Here is a 13,503-nt window from a genome sequence, read left to right as displayed (position 1 = left end):
AATTAGCATTCCTGAAGCAGAGTACTACATCTCTTAAACAGTCCTGTAGCTGCAGGTAAGATTAAACTTTACCCACACATATCTGGGAATGAATACAATAACCAAAAACAAAGTCCCAACAAAATGAAACAGTGCACACAGCCTTCTATAAGCTGTATCTCCACCATAAATTCTAAAGAAATATGAGGTCTTCTATCTTCTTTTTCTTTGAGATCACGAAAAAATATTGATAACAATTTCTCCTGGATATATTAGAAAATATCTAAGAAAACAGACTCAAATTCATTATAGAGTCAGATTTTATTATAATTTTCCCTGTTATGACCAATTTTTTAGTAAACTTTCAAAAATTTGTTACATGGTAGTCCACATTTAAAATATATGAAATTCAATCTTTTTTCTCTGTTTAGATGTTTTAATTCAACATAATCTCAAAAGTCTTCCTCAAATCTCACAGTCTATATTATCTAATACTTATTTATGCAACTGGATGACTTTTTTATTTTTTATCATCCATTATCCCTCACTGACCACCTTCTATCATTCATTAAATTAGAGGATACTGAATTGTGAAGATATCACTCTGGACCAGTGGTTTTCAATGAGGAGTAATTTTACTCCCCAGCAGACACCATGTCTGGAGACAATTTTGATTGTCACAAGTTGGGGGATGAGGTGTATGCGTTACAAGTACCTACATGCCAGGGATAACTTCAGACATCCTACAATGGAGAGGACAGTCCTCCAGAATAAAAGATTCTCTGGCTCAAAATATGAATAGTTTCAAGGCTGAGAAACCCTACTATAGACCAGCATATCCCATAAAACTACACAATGATTCTTGAGCTTTCTATTTGCGGTCCTGTTCTGATCACCTCCTATTCATCTACTGGGAAGGGGGGAATCCCTTGCCCTAGATAGCATGAGATGACTAAATACCTGATACCAGATAGATGAGATTACCTGTAGTTTATTAGTCACATCTACTCACAGCCCAGGGGAGGAGGACACCAAATGTCATGCAGGACCACACAAGGGTTGCACTCAGGAATAAAGTGAATAAGCAAGGACTGTGAGAGGCAGGCTTTGTAGTAAAAAAAGGGTAAGGTATTCCTTGGGTCCCGCAGAAAAATGTGATGGGCTTGTTTGAATAATCTGCAGGCTGGCAGGGGAGTAACCAGGGGGGATGCTGATGGGGCTGGTAGGGGAACTAGCCACACAGGGAGTCTTTTTTGTTGGATGGCAGACATATCTGGTGAGAGCAGAACTCATCGCTAAGCCTTTGGAGTCTTGATAAATATACCAAGGCGTATTTGTAAAAGCCTTACATACCATAAGATCTCAAAACATACAGAGACTGAGACCAGCCAATACTAAATCTCATTTTATATGTGCTTGGGAAAGTGAGGTCAGTGGAGAAGTTTGGAGTTTTCTCTATACAGTCAAATAGGATCAAATTTTCTCTTTCATCAAACTATAGATCTTCAAGGAAAGTTCAAAACTGAGATCTCCCACTTGATATCAATAATCCATTTTAACACTACATTATTGGCTAGGTACCTATCTTCCCATCACTTTAAATCAAATAGTTAGATTGCATTACACATCAATTTCAACTCCTCAGACTAGTTTCATATTTCCTCCTAGTATAGAATTACAGTACACAAGGATCAGTGCTCAAGTACTTGGTTTTAGTATTTTCATTGTCATTTTTACTGAACTCATTTTTCTCACTTGATTTGTTTTTTTCTTCTGTTTTCTTCAAAACTTTTCCAAATTTTTAGGAACTCATTTTATACTAGGTATAAACAAGGTCTATATGTGAAGTACACTATGAAAATATATTTCTAACAAGAATAGAATGGCAGGAATGATTCATATTCAGTATGATGCTCTGATGTCTCTTTTATTAATCAGTAGCACCAGATATACACATACCCTTTACTAATACTTGCATGTATTTCAAAACATCTGCAGATGGTTCTGATAGTCTATCAAGTGTATTTGGAATAAAACAAGACTTGCTGCACATTATTTTTTGTTTAAAAATGTTGCATTGAACTATACAATTTCACTTATATAAAGTTCTAAAAATAGGCAAAATTAATTTATGCTATTTGACAGCCGGATAAAGGTTACATTTTGACTGGATAGGTAGGGAGTAGCAAAAAAGGGGACATCTGAAGTGCTAGTAATAATATTCTCTTTCTTGACCTGAGAGTTGGTGGCATAAATGTCCTCAATTTTTAAAAATTAATTTAGCTGTACACTCATGACGTGTACTTTTCTATGCATGTTATATATCAATACAAAGTTCAAAAAGCTTTGTTAAAACGTCAAGTTGTGTATTGGAGATATAAAATTTTCCTAAATGAAACTAGACTAAAAACCACTGTACTCAGAGAAATATACTTTCTCTTAAGTTTAAGTATTAAAATCAAAAGCTTGTTCAGCTGGAAAATGTTAATAGGAGGAATATTCTGCAGAGAATGCCTGTATTTTTATCAAGCTTTTGTTCCCTCATAGCTCTTGACAGAGTTTGTAGATAGGAGATGGTCTACATAAATGGGAAAAAACAGAAGAGTGTGTTGGAAAGGATACTGGGCTATTTGCCCCCAACCCTCAGGGGAATGAGAGAAACTAGCGCTGGTTCTTTGGATGGAATTCTGTTAAAAAGGAAATTTCAGGATAAGAAATGAGTATGTACACATGACCTAGAAATTGATGATATCTAAAAAAAAGAGAAAGAAACATCAACTTACAAGGGCTATGTTTTCAAACTGGTCAGTCATTCTCAAAATTTATGTTGAAGAACTGCAAAGTGTAGATAAGCCAAATCTGAAAATAGAGAAAGAAGCCATGAAACCAGATGTGTCTCAGAGTCCCCCAAATTACTTATGTTAATATGAGCTTTATTTCTTTCCACTCCTGCTTCCAAACTATTCCACACCACTACACCCACACTGATCCCATACTCATAAAGACTGGAAGAGTTTAGAGTCTGAAGAAATCCAAGCCCTGAAAAACCCAGTGAATAATACTGATCTTGGTGTAGAAGAACAGAAATTTCTACAGGATTTCTAATGTGGTCCCAACATTAGATTATTCAGACATGTCCTGAGCAGGCCCTCCTCCCTCTAGCACAGCTTTTCAGAGCCACATCAACCAAAGAGAGCCTCCTTTGAGCCCCAGGATTCTGTCTTAACTTCCTAAACACAAAGACTAAAAACTGCACAGATTGAGCCTGAAAGCTTCTGCCACTATAAAGCTGCTCTGGTCTTTCCACAGCTAGGGCAACTCACTATCCTGTTTCCCAGTCAGAACCTGTCATACCATGACATCCTTTGCACTGCCTCTCTTTCAGTATCTAAACTAGGGAGGAGGGAATTCATGACAGCGGCAGTTAGTCAAAAACCAACAGACACTGAGAACTTTGGTGTGGTGAATGCATTTATACACACCACTCACTGAACCTCAGCACTGTTTTGCAATGTAGTTCTTCTCGCCTTTCAATAGGAAACCGATGCTCAGGGCTCAAAAATCATTTGTTCAAATTCAGTTATTAGATACCAGAGTTTTGTTTTGTTTTGAATCCACATTTTTTCTAAAAAGTCATCTTCCAACTTTGATTTTTGCCTTTAAAGGCTAGGATTTCCAATTCACTGAGAGGGAAAAAAAGCAAGGGCAATTAACTATAAAATAGAAATAACCTTTCAAAAGATACCAGACTTCACTACTAATTAGGTTGATGTGTATTAAAGCAACCCCCTGGCTGGTTTGGCTCAGTGGATTGAGCGTGGGCCTGCGAGCTAAGTGTCGCTGGTTCGATCTTCCAGTCAGGGCACATCAGAGAAGGAAAACTCTGACTCCAAAAAACCTCCGCTGCCTTGCGGCATACCTCTTCAGGGGAAAGGCTAAGGGAGTAAACCCCGACAGAAAATCCGGAGCCGGAGTCCCTAAGGCGGTTTGACGTTGTAGTCAACACCGGCAACTCCTGCGGCGCACCTGAAGCCAAGCTGTATTGACTCCGTCTTTTCCTTGGACCCTTCAGCTGCGAAGAGAGGGGGGGGTCTGCTGCATGGGCAACAGCAGACCCTCCATATCACCCTGCCCAGGCTCTGTAGCTTCAGCTTCACTGGGGAGGACACTCCAGCGTCATCGCAAGATGTCGATTCAACACGGGAGGAGACACTGTCACTCCCGAGTCGGACTGCACAACCATTCTCGGCGGTGCAGATAGACTCTTAAGAAGCTACACCATCGTCTCTCGAGACGGACGGCTGCCGACGACGTATTAAAGCAACCAAAAAAAATTGTTTACATAGACTGAATTGGGAGATCTAAAAGACTAATGAAGCCCCATAATAGAAGGTCACGAGAAAATGGACACTAGGTTGATGAAAATTCAGAATTACATGAAGCATCATTTAAAAACCCTATAACCCTAAATACCCCATGAACCAGAAACTCCACTGCTGGGACTAAAGGAACTATTCATACATGTACATAAAGATATTTGCAGAAGTATGCTGAAAGATATGGTTTATAATGAATAAAAGTTGAAAATAATCTAATTGGAGACATGGTTAAACAACTGAAAACCAAGCAAATATTAAAAAGTGATGATGTTACCACAGTTTTGATGAAATTTGTGAAGCTGCTGTATTAAAAACAAAACGAAACAAAACAAACAAAAAACAGCCCAGCATGTATGGCATTAAACTATTCTGACAGAAAAAAAAAATCACACGTATGTCTAAAAGTACCAGTTAAAATATTCACAGTGATAGTCAGTGATACACATCACCATATTAAACATAGTGTGACCTAAAGTACACAAATACTCCAAAGAAGGAAAAGACTTCCCAGTTCAAGGTTTTCTTCCCGCCTTCTGTTAAACTAAAAAAAGGTCTTAGGATTCTCTAAAAACAGCTATTTTTCCTGAGTGATTTTTTAACTTCAGCTTCTAATTCATGAACCAACTCAATGATTTAATTTGCTCATCTATGTTGGAGTACTATCTAAAAAGAATGGAAAAAGTCCTTGACTGATGTCTTCCCCACCCCCCATGGGTCTTTATTTATTTATTTAATTTTTTTAATTTTATTTTTTGATTTTTCAATTACAGTTGTCCCATTTTTCCCCCATTGCTCACCCCCACCCAGCCCACTTCTTCTCCCACAATCATATCCCTCCCCGTTGTCCATGTCCATGAGTCATTCATACAGGTTCTCTGACTAAACCCTTCCCTTACTTATCCCCTTTCTCTCCCTCCCCCTCCCCCCTATTGACTGTTATTCTGCTCCTTGTCCTATTTAGTTTGTTTGTTTATGTTGTTCTTTAGTTTCCTGTATTAGGTGATATCATATGGTATTTTGCTTTCTTTGCCTGGCTTATTTCACTAAGCATAATTCTCTCGAGTTCATCCATGTTGTCGCAAATGGCAGGAGTTCCTTCTTTCTTTCTGCTGCATAGCATTCTATTCTGTAAATGTACCACAGTTTTTTGATCCACTTCTCTACAGATGGGCACTTAGGCTGTTTCCAGCACTTAGCTATTGTAGACAGTGCTGCTATAAACATAGGGGTGCATAAGTTCTTTTGAATTAGGGTTTTAGGATTTTTGGGGTATAATCCTAACAGTGGAATCACTGGTTCAAAAGGCAGTTCCATTTTTAGTTTTTTGAGGTAATTCCATACTGTTTTCCATAGCAGCTGCACTGATTGCAGTTTCATAGCTGCCTCCTTTCGCATCTATCTAACAAACAAGTTTGTTTTGCTTCTGACCCAATCACTTGGGCTAAGATACCTATGAAGGCCTATGATAGATGATGAATATTCTTGTCCTACTAGTCTCATTTTGCATAAAATATCACTAAAATTAAAATTTTAAGGCATAAATCTTACTGTATAAAATCTACTTCCCTGCAGAGACTCCATAGCCTCAGTACAAGCCGGACATAATTCGGCAGTGCTTGCTGACATCAGATCTTGATGGATTACCAAGGCAGGAAGAATTTTAAAGTATATATAATGATGAGACTTGATATACTGCTATACTTGCTAATATAGGCTTTGCTGTCAGACTTCCAGGATATAAATCTCAGTTCTGACAGTTATTAACTGTGTGATCTTTGACAGTTACTTTTCAGCCTTAGTTTCTTCCTATGTAAAATGGTAATAATTGTAGTTCTATATCATAGAATTGTTATGAGGATTAAATAAGATACTATATATAAAGCACTTCAAGTAGCAAATAAAAATTTAATAAAGGGCAGCTATATATGAAGAATCCTATATACTCTTCTTCCCATAATTATTAAAGACAATTCTCTTTTTTTCCATAAAAAAATGAGCTTCTCAGCCTTGCTCTTTCTTATAATGCTAACTATTAAGCTTCAAAGCTTTGTGTTGACAGGCAACTCCTCCTGATTAACAGTTTACAAAAAGGTGTGTGGTATGTGAAGGAAGTAAAATGTGGTAAAATCCTCACAATTTTTGGATGTGGGTTTGGATGAGAAGAAAAACCATGGAATTACAACATATTAGTAATACCTAAATCTACTGAGCACTTACATGTCTCAAACAGTATCTGAGAACTTTACATATGTTACTTCATTTATTCATAGCAATCCTATAATATAGTATCTTCTATCTTTATTGTCCTTTTACAGATGAAGGAACTGTGGCACAAAGAGATAAAATAAACTGCCCCAAGTTCACCCAGTTCTAAGTGATAGGTTTAGGATTAGAACCCTGGTAATTTAGTTCCATAGCCCATACATTGAGACTACACTAAATTGCCTGTCTTAAAGCCACATAAATATGTAGCCTGAAACAAACTCATGCTGTCAAAACCTTCAAATCTCTTCTCAAATTTCTACTAATGTCTTTGCTTTCTTCTACTAATAATCCCTTCCCTTGTTAACAGAGACCTCTGTTAAAAACCCTACCAAATTAACACTTCTCAAAAGCCTCAAAAGCAGAAGACCCTGTCACGGATCAAACCACCTCTTACCTTTCCCTGCTTTGATCTCAAAGCCACCTAGTATGAGTCCAACTAAACTAATCTCTACAAATCACAGTCTACAGTAAAGCTCTGTGATTAGCCTTGCTTGAAGACCAATCAAGGGTTTAGAAAGCAGCAGTTCACAGGAGAAATTAAATGATCGCCAAATGTTCAAGTGAATACCCACTTGGGATGAGAGGGAGTGGGATGCCTACCCACATCATCTCCATCATTCACGGAGTGGGAAGGGCAAAGATCCAGGTCAATAGATAATTCAGGTGTTAAGGCCTTACCAGCAAAAGACTACATGGAACAACTCTATACAACATTTCCTCACTTATTGTGGGTATTACATTCTAGACCCCCCCCCCATGATAGGTGAAAATCCACGAAGTAGGAACCTTACATTTATTTTAGTATTTATATATATTTTAAGGCTTTATAGATCCTTCCCACACACTTATTAACCTTTCCCAGTCCCTTATTAACCTTTCCCACTCCTTTATTAACCTTTTCCACACTTTTATAAACACTACTTATGTTCTTAAACATATTCTACACTCTTAAACCTATGTAACTTTAACAAAGTACGTATACAGTAGCGCAAAATCCCGCAATATAGCAAAAAATCCGCGATAAATAATTAAATATAATATTTTTAAAAATCACGCAATACAGTGAGGCCACAATAAGTGAACCGCGATATAGAGAGGGATTACTGTATATGCAAGGATGAAATTCCACAGGAACTATTGGAACATGCTGGATGAGAGAGAGAGAGAGAGAGAGGAAGAGAGAGAGGGAGGAGGGACTCTCTTGTAAAGGGCTGAGTACCAACTGAAGGATTCTGAGGAAGGGGGAATAATTCTGGAATATTTGCTATCTCTGAGGTGAGAGTGGGAGGCAGGGACTAACTGGAGGTTGAGCACTACAATAAAGCCAGAGTAGTTTAGCAACTGTGTATCCCCAGTAATAAAATAAAAATAGCAAAGTGGTAAGAAAGCTGTAGTCTCTCAAGAGAGAAAGTGGTTATGGCATTTTCCAGTTGCTGCATGACTTGAGTATGTAGTAGGCAGTTAGAAAGACATGAGCAGGGCAAGGACGATGAGCCAGGTACAGAAAGTCACCACAACAAAAGCTCCCCAGGTGCCTAACAACAGGCAAAACTGGAAAAAAAAGGACCTTGCCCACAGGGTAATCTCTCATACTCTAGTATATGGCTGGTCCTGCAGTTTAGACCCCTTGACCTTTCATATCACCGGTCATGTGTGTGGTTTGGACACTCCCCTGATCTTTCCTTCCTTGGCGTGCTGCTCATCATGCAGGTGAGACTCCTTTAGAGGGGGAACCAACAAGAAGGCCAGAGAATAGCTCTTAAGCATTAAGCCCCCAGGACAATGAGGCTCTGACCTGCATCAAATACATGTAGGCCTCAGTTGTGTTTCAGCTCCAGGCCCAGAAAAGCAACAAAACCAGAAAAGTGACACCATGGCTGACATCAGGATCAGGTGCATTGATTACTGACCTCTGTGATGGTGTGGACCAATCAGTAGGGACCACAACCCTGAAAGGACACACATGGAAAGCTGGTAAATATTCTATGAGGACCCTCCCCTGAGACCTCCAGATAACTACCTTCAAGACAGAGGACCCAGGGCTCACTATGTGGAATACCCCTGTGCCTTTCACCACCTCCATCTCCCAGCTATGTTTTCCTTGACTCTCTTTCTCCTAAGCTCCAAGGACCCTTTTCTTTTGCCTCTGTAACTTGTTTCCTGAGCCCATTTCTTCCATAGTTCACTGCTTCTACCCCTGGGACTTTCTAAGTAAACTTTCTCTTATAGTTAAGAGTGTTGGCTCTGAATTCTTTCTTACCCAGAATTTGAGTACCTCAAGGCTGCTGAACCAAGGTCAGGTCTTAACCTGGTACCTTCTCCTTACCACTGTTTCCTAATTTTACAGCTGAATTTATCTGTCTCTTATCTCCCAGCCTGATTAATGACGGAGGTGGGTTTTTCTTTTGAGTCCAACCTGATTTTCCCTTTTCGCAAAAGCAAATATCCCCATGTCTGGAAAAATTAAAAATTACATTCCATGGAACAAAGGGAAAACAGAAACTCATCTCAAGATAGGCATGTATCTATTGACACATATCAATAGATTATATATAAATTATATATATAATAGATACATATCCTCCTTTCTCTCTCCTTTCCTAAAGATCAGCAGGTCTGGGGAAGGAGACGGGAATCTGGAGCTCAGCCCAGGCTGGCTAACAGCCTCCCTCCCACATTCTCTCTGATCATCCACGACACATATAAGCCGATGGAAATCTGGGAACCTGGGGCAAGAGCGACCCTTCCCGGTATCAAAGAGGAAGGCCAGAGTACAAAGACCAGGACTGGACTCTTGACTTCGAGTTCAAGGCACTTTCCTTGGAAAGTCGCACTGGTTGTTAAGCTGTGGTTCTGAGATCTGTGCTGTTCTCAGGACTGCACCTTTTTGTAGTTGGCCTTCACTCTGGGATTCATACATTTAACTCGAAGCCATTCTGGGCCGCTAGATCTGTGCGGTCCTGAAGCGGAAGGGCAGAGGACGCATCAGGACTCCAGAGCCCAGTTACTGTCACAAACTCCACAATTACTGCAACCGGGTTCACACAGAGGCCCAGGCCCGCTGCCCCCGCGCCCATTTCCTCAGAGTCCGAAACCCACTCACCTTTCCAGACGACACCAGCAAGGAAGCCCTTAGACAACTACGTGCAGAGGCCTGTGGGAAATGTAGTCTTGGGTGGGGAGGGCCTGGTCCCCACCCCCAAAGGTTTGCCGCAAGAATGCAAAGGCGGGGCCTAGCGCCTGTGCTTGATGATGGGCTGCTTGGGGAGGGGCTTGCAGGCGGCCCCGGTGTGAACTAGGAACGCTTAGCAAAACCGGGATTGTGTTTATCACTGAAGAAAACCTTGCCAGGGTTTATAAAGAAGTCTTGGCTCCAGCTGGAAGCTAATACGTGATTTGTGTTAGGCACGCAGAGCTTACACCTTAAATCAAAATTAGCTCAAAATTACCTCAAAATGGATCACAGCCGCAAATATGTAACATAAAAAGTACAAAACTTATAGAGAAAATCTGTGTGACCTTGGGTTCTGTGAATGAGTTTTTAGATACAATACCAAAAGTATAATCTGCTAAAAAGATGTTAAACTTTACTAAAACTTAAAAACCCTCTGCGTAAAAGACAACTGTTAAGAAAATGAAAAAACAAGCCATAGACTAGAAAAAAATATTTGCAAATACATAGCTATATGATTTGAATCCAGAATATATAAAGAACTCTTAAAACTCCACAATAAAAAAATAAATCATTTGAAAAATGGGTTAAAGCTTTGAGCACACACCTTGCCATAGAAGATATAGATGACAAATAAGCATGTGAAAATACACTCGATATTATTTGTCATTAGGGAATTGTGAATTAAAATGACAATGAGATATCACTATCTTTGGGCTGCTATAACAAATGATGATAAACTGGGTAGTGTAAACAACATTTATTTCTAACAGTTCTGGAGACTTCCCGACAATTCAAAATCAAGACATTGGCAGATTCAGCATCTGGTGGGAACTTGCTTCCTGGTTTTTAAGTGGTCTTCTTTCATCTTCACTGGCAAGAGCAGAGGGAGTGGAAGCACACTCTCCTGTATCTTCTTCTAAGGGTACTAATTCCATTCAAGGCAACTACTAATTAAGGTGTGTGAGTTAAAACAACCAAAAACAAAAACAAAAACAAAAACTTTTTATCATGACTGAATTGGGAGATCTAAAAGACATGATGCCCTAGGCATTCAGTCTAAGAGACTGAAGTAACCCTCAGTAACCTAATTACTTCCCAAAGGCCCCACCTTCTAATAGCATTACATTGGCTTTCCACATATGAATACTGTAGGGGAATAAACATTTATTTCATAACAACCCAGTTATTAGAATGGCTAAAACATATATATATATAAAATACCAATTGCTGGTAAGTATACAGAGCATCAGGAATGGTTTCTCATTCATTTCTGAAGGGAATGCAAAATTGTAGAGCTACTTTGAAAGATAGTTTAGGAATTTCTTATAGAGCTATTAAACAGCAAGTCTTTGATCCAACAATGAAGTGGCAATTCTCAAAGAAGTCTTAAAGAATTAATATGCACAAATGCATATTGCTAAGTTAAAGAAGTTATTCTGAAAAGTCCATATGATTCCATTTATATAAAATTGTGAAAAAGGCAAACTATGGAGGAGTAAAACAGTTTATTGGTTGCCAGAGGTTTAAGGATTTTGGAGAGTTGAATATGGTGAAATGCAGGGGAATTTTTTATAATGGTGAAACTGTTCTGTACCATAATAGTGAATACATGACAATATGCATTTGTCCAAATGAATAGAACAGCACAGCACAAATATTGAGTCTTAATGCATATACATTTAAAAAAATCAATTAGGAGGCTGATCTGAGAAATTCCAAGATGTAATTCAGATAGTGATAAAAGAATATAACTATTAAAGATGTATGATCAATGACACTGAAGAGTATGGGCGGTGGGGAGAGGCTGACCTAAGTAAGTTTGGAAATGAGTTGAAAATGGAAGTCTAGAGACAAGTGTATATTAATGCTATACTTTAATTAATAAAGCTGTTTTTCATCAGTGCATGGGTAAACAATTCTGAAGCCACTGTTCATGTATATGGGTATGAACAAATAAATAAGTGGATGGCAAATAGTAGAAGACAGGTTTCTCTGTCTTGGAGTGGGAGCTTCCAGAAGAGCAAGGGGGAAAGGCTAGAATGAACTGTGTGTTACTAAGTTAGAGTCAGAGAAATCCAAGAATTCATATTTAGCTTAATATAATACACATACACATTTATAAATAATTATAGATATGTATATATACTTAAGACATCTGCAAAAAGGACATGACACAATGCTCCATCAATCTCAACACATGGGAAGTTCAAGCAGACGACCGCCTAGCCTGGAGGCTCGCGGTCAGGCAAGGTACGTCACGCGCAGAGGCTGCGCGCGACGAGGAGGCGGTCCAGAAAAGATGGAGGCGGAAGCAGCGTCAGCAGCAGCAACAACAGCCATCTGCCTTCACCTGTACCAAGTGCGGCAGGGATTGTCACTCCCGAATCGGACTGCACAGCCATTCTCGGCGGTGCAGATAGACTCTCAAGAAGCTACGCCATCGTCTCTCGAGACGGACGGCTGCCGACGACGACGACGACGACGATGTATATATACTTGAGTTACTATACACAGATATAATTTCTAGCCCTGTTTGCTGAGGGGACCTATAAGTAATGAAATCCCAGGGAGGGGGGAAGAGCAATCTTAGTTTCTAATAACATTCTACTGTGAAAGGAAGCAGAGCTCCTTGGAAAAAATGACTGAGTCTAGGTCTGGGCAGGAAATATACAAGGTAAGACTGTAATACCTTGTATTACCAGAAAGTAAGGAAATGCTCAAAAAAGAAAAGGATGGAATTATACCAAAGGCACACAGGAGCCAACTGAGATAGGTAACAATGGCCAAAGCTAGAGTATTTTGAGAGATACATAAATGATAGATAGATAAGATAGTACTGAATTATAACCCAACTATAAAATAGGTATCCATGAGTCTATCCTTACAAAAATAAATGGTTGAATAAATAAATAAATGGTACAATGGAAAAATATTTCATATAGGAGGATTCTAAATAATTTTTGTGGATTTCCCCTTCTCCAGTAGTTGGAGCATTACTCCCCTACTTCTTTAGTGTTGACTGTGTTTAGTGTCTTCCTTCCAAAGAATATAATAAGAGAAGGGAGATAACATAACTGCACAGTGGAGATATCTGGGGAACACAAACTCAGCTAGGTTTTTGAGGATAATATCAGTAAAATTATGTTGATAGCAGCATGAACTTTAATATGATATTGTAAGACTGGTAGTTAATGTGGTCTTCCACAAAAATCCACACTCCAGTCTAACTAGGAGAAAAACATTAGACAACCCCAAATTAAGGGACAGTCTGTAAAACAACTGACCAGTATTCCTCAAAACTGTCAAGGACATCAAAAATAAGAAAACTCTGAGAAGCTGTCACAGTCTTGAAAAGTATAAGGATATAGATGATTAAGTGTGATATGGTATCCTGAATGGGATTCTAGAATGGGAGGACATTAGGTGCAAACTAAGGAAATTTTACTGGAATATGGACTTTAGTTAATAACAATGTATCAGGTTCATTAGTTATGACAAATGTACCATAGTAATGCAAGATATTAACAAAAGGGGAGAATGCGTGCTCATTATTCGGGAACTCTGAACTGTGTTTGTGACATTTCTGTAAATCTAAACCATTCTAAAAGAAAAGTTTATTCAAAACAAACTTTGAGGTTATAGAACAAGAAACTGGGTATAGGTAACTTGCATGAGGCCTTTTTAAGAAGTAACACGTGAGAGGCT

At 38.9% G+C, this 13,503-nt stretch overlaps 1 protein-coding gene across 3 annotated transcripts in view; it reads right to left on the bottom strand.

Moving 5' to 3' along the window:
• ZFP14 (ZFP14 zinc finger protein) overlaps positions 1 to 9,774 on the bottom strand; it is a 47,396-nt gene extending 37,622 nt beyond the window's left edge. For 2 of the 3 annotated variants that reach the window (XM_090260687.1, XM_090260688.1), the window contains exons 1-2: positions 8,534 to 8,574; positions 2,763 to 2,838 (exon numbers count right to left, since the gene is read on the bottom strand). In XM_090260687.1, coding sequence (XP_090116813.1) covers positions 2,763 to 2,792 — 30 coding nt within the window. In that variant the 5' untranslated portion in view covers positions 2,793 to 2,838; positions 8,534 to 8,574. Of the gene's footprint in view, positions 1 to 2,762; positions 2,839 to 8,533; positions 8,575 to 9,726 lie in introns of those variants that run through there. The other variant, XM_090260686.1, reaches the window with a different exon arrangement.
• Between the last annotated feature and the right edge of the window lie 3,729 nt (positions 9,775 to 13,503).

Source organism: Furipterus horrens, unplaced genomic scaffold, assembly GCF_987537825.1.
Source record: "Furipterus horrens unplaced genomic scaffold, mFurHor1.1.pri manual_scaffold_13, whole genome shotgun sequence".
In the NCBI taxonomy this organism is placed as follows: Eukaryota; Metazoa; Chordata; class Mammalia; order Chiroptera; family Furipteridae; genus Furipterus; species Furipterus horrens.
This window is presented reverse-complemented; position numbering and strand designations above follow the sequence as displayed.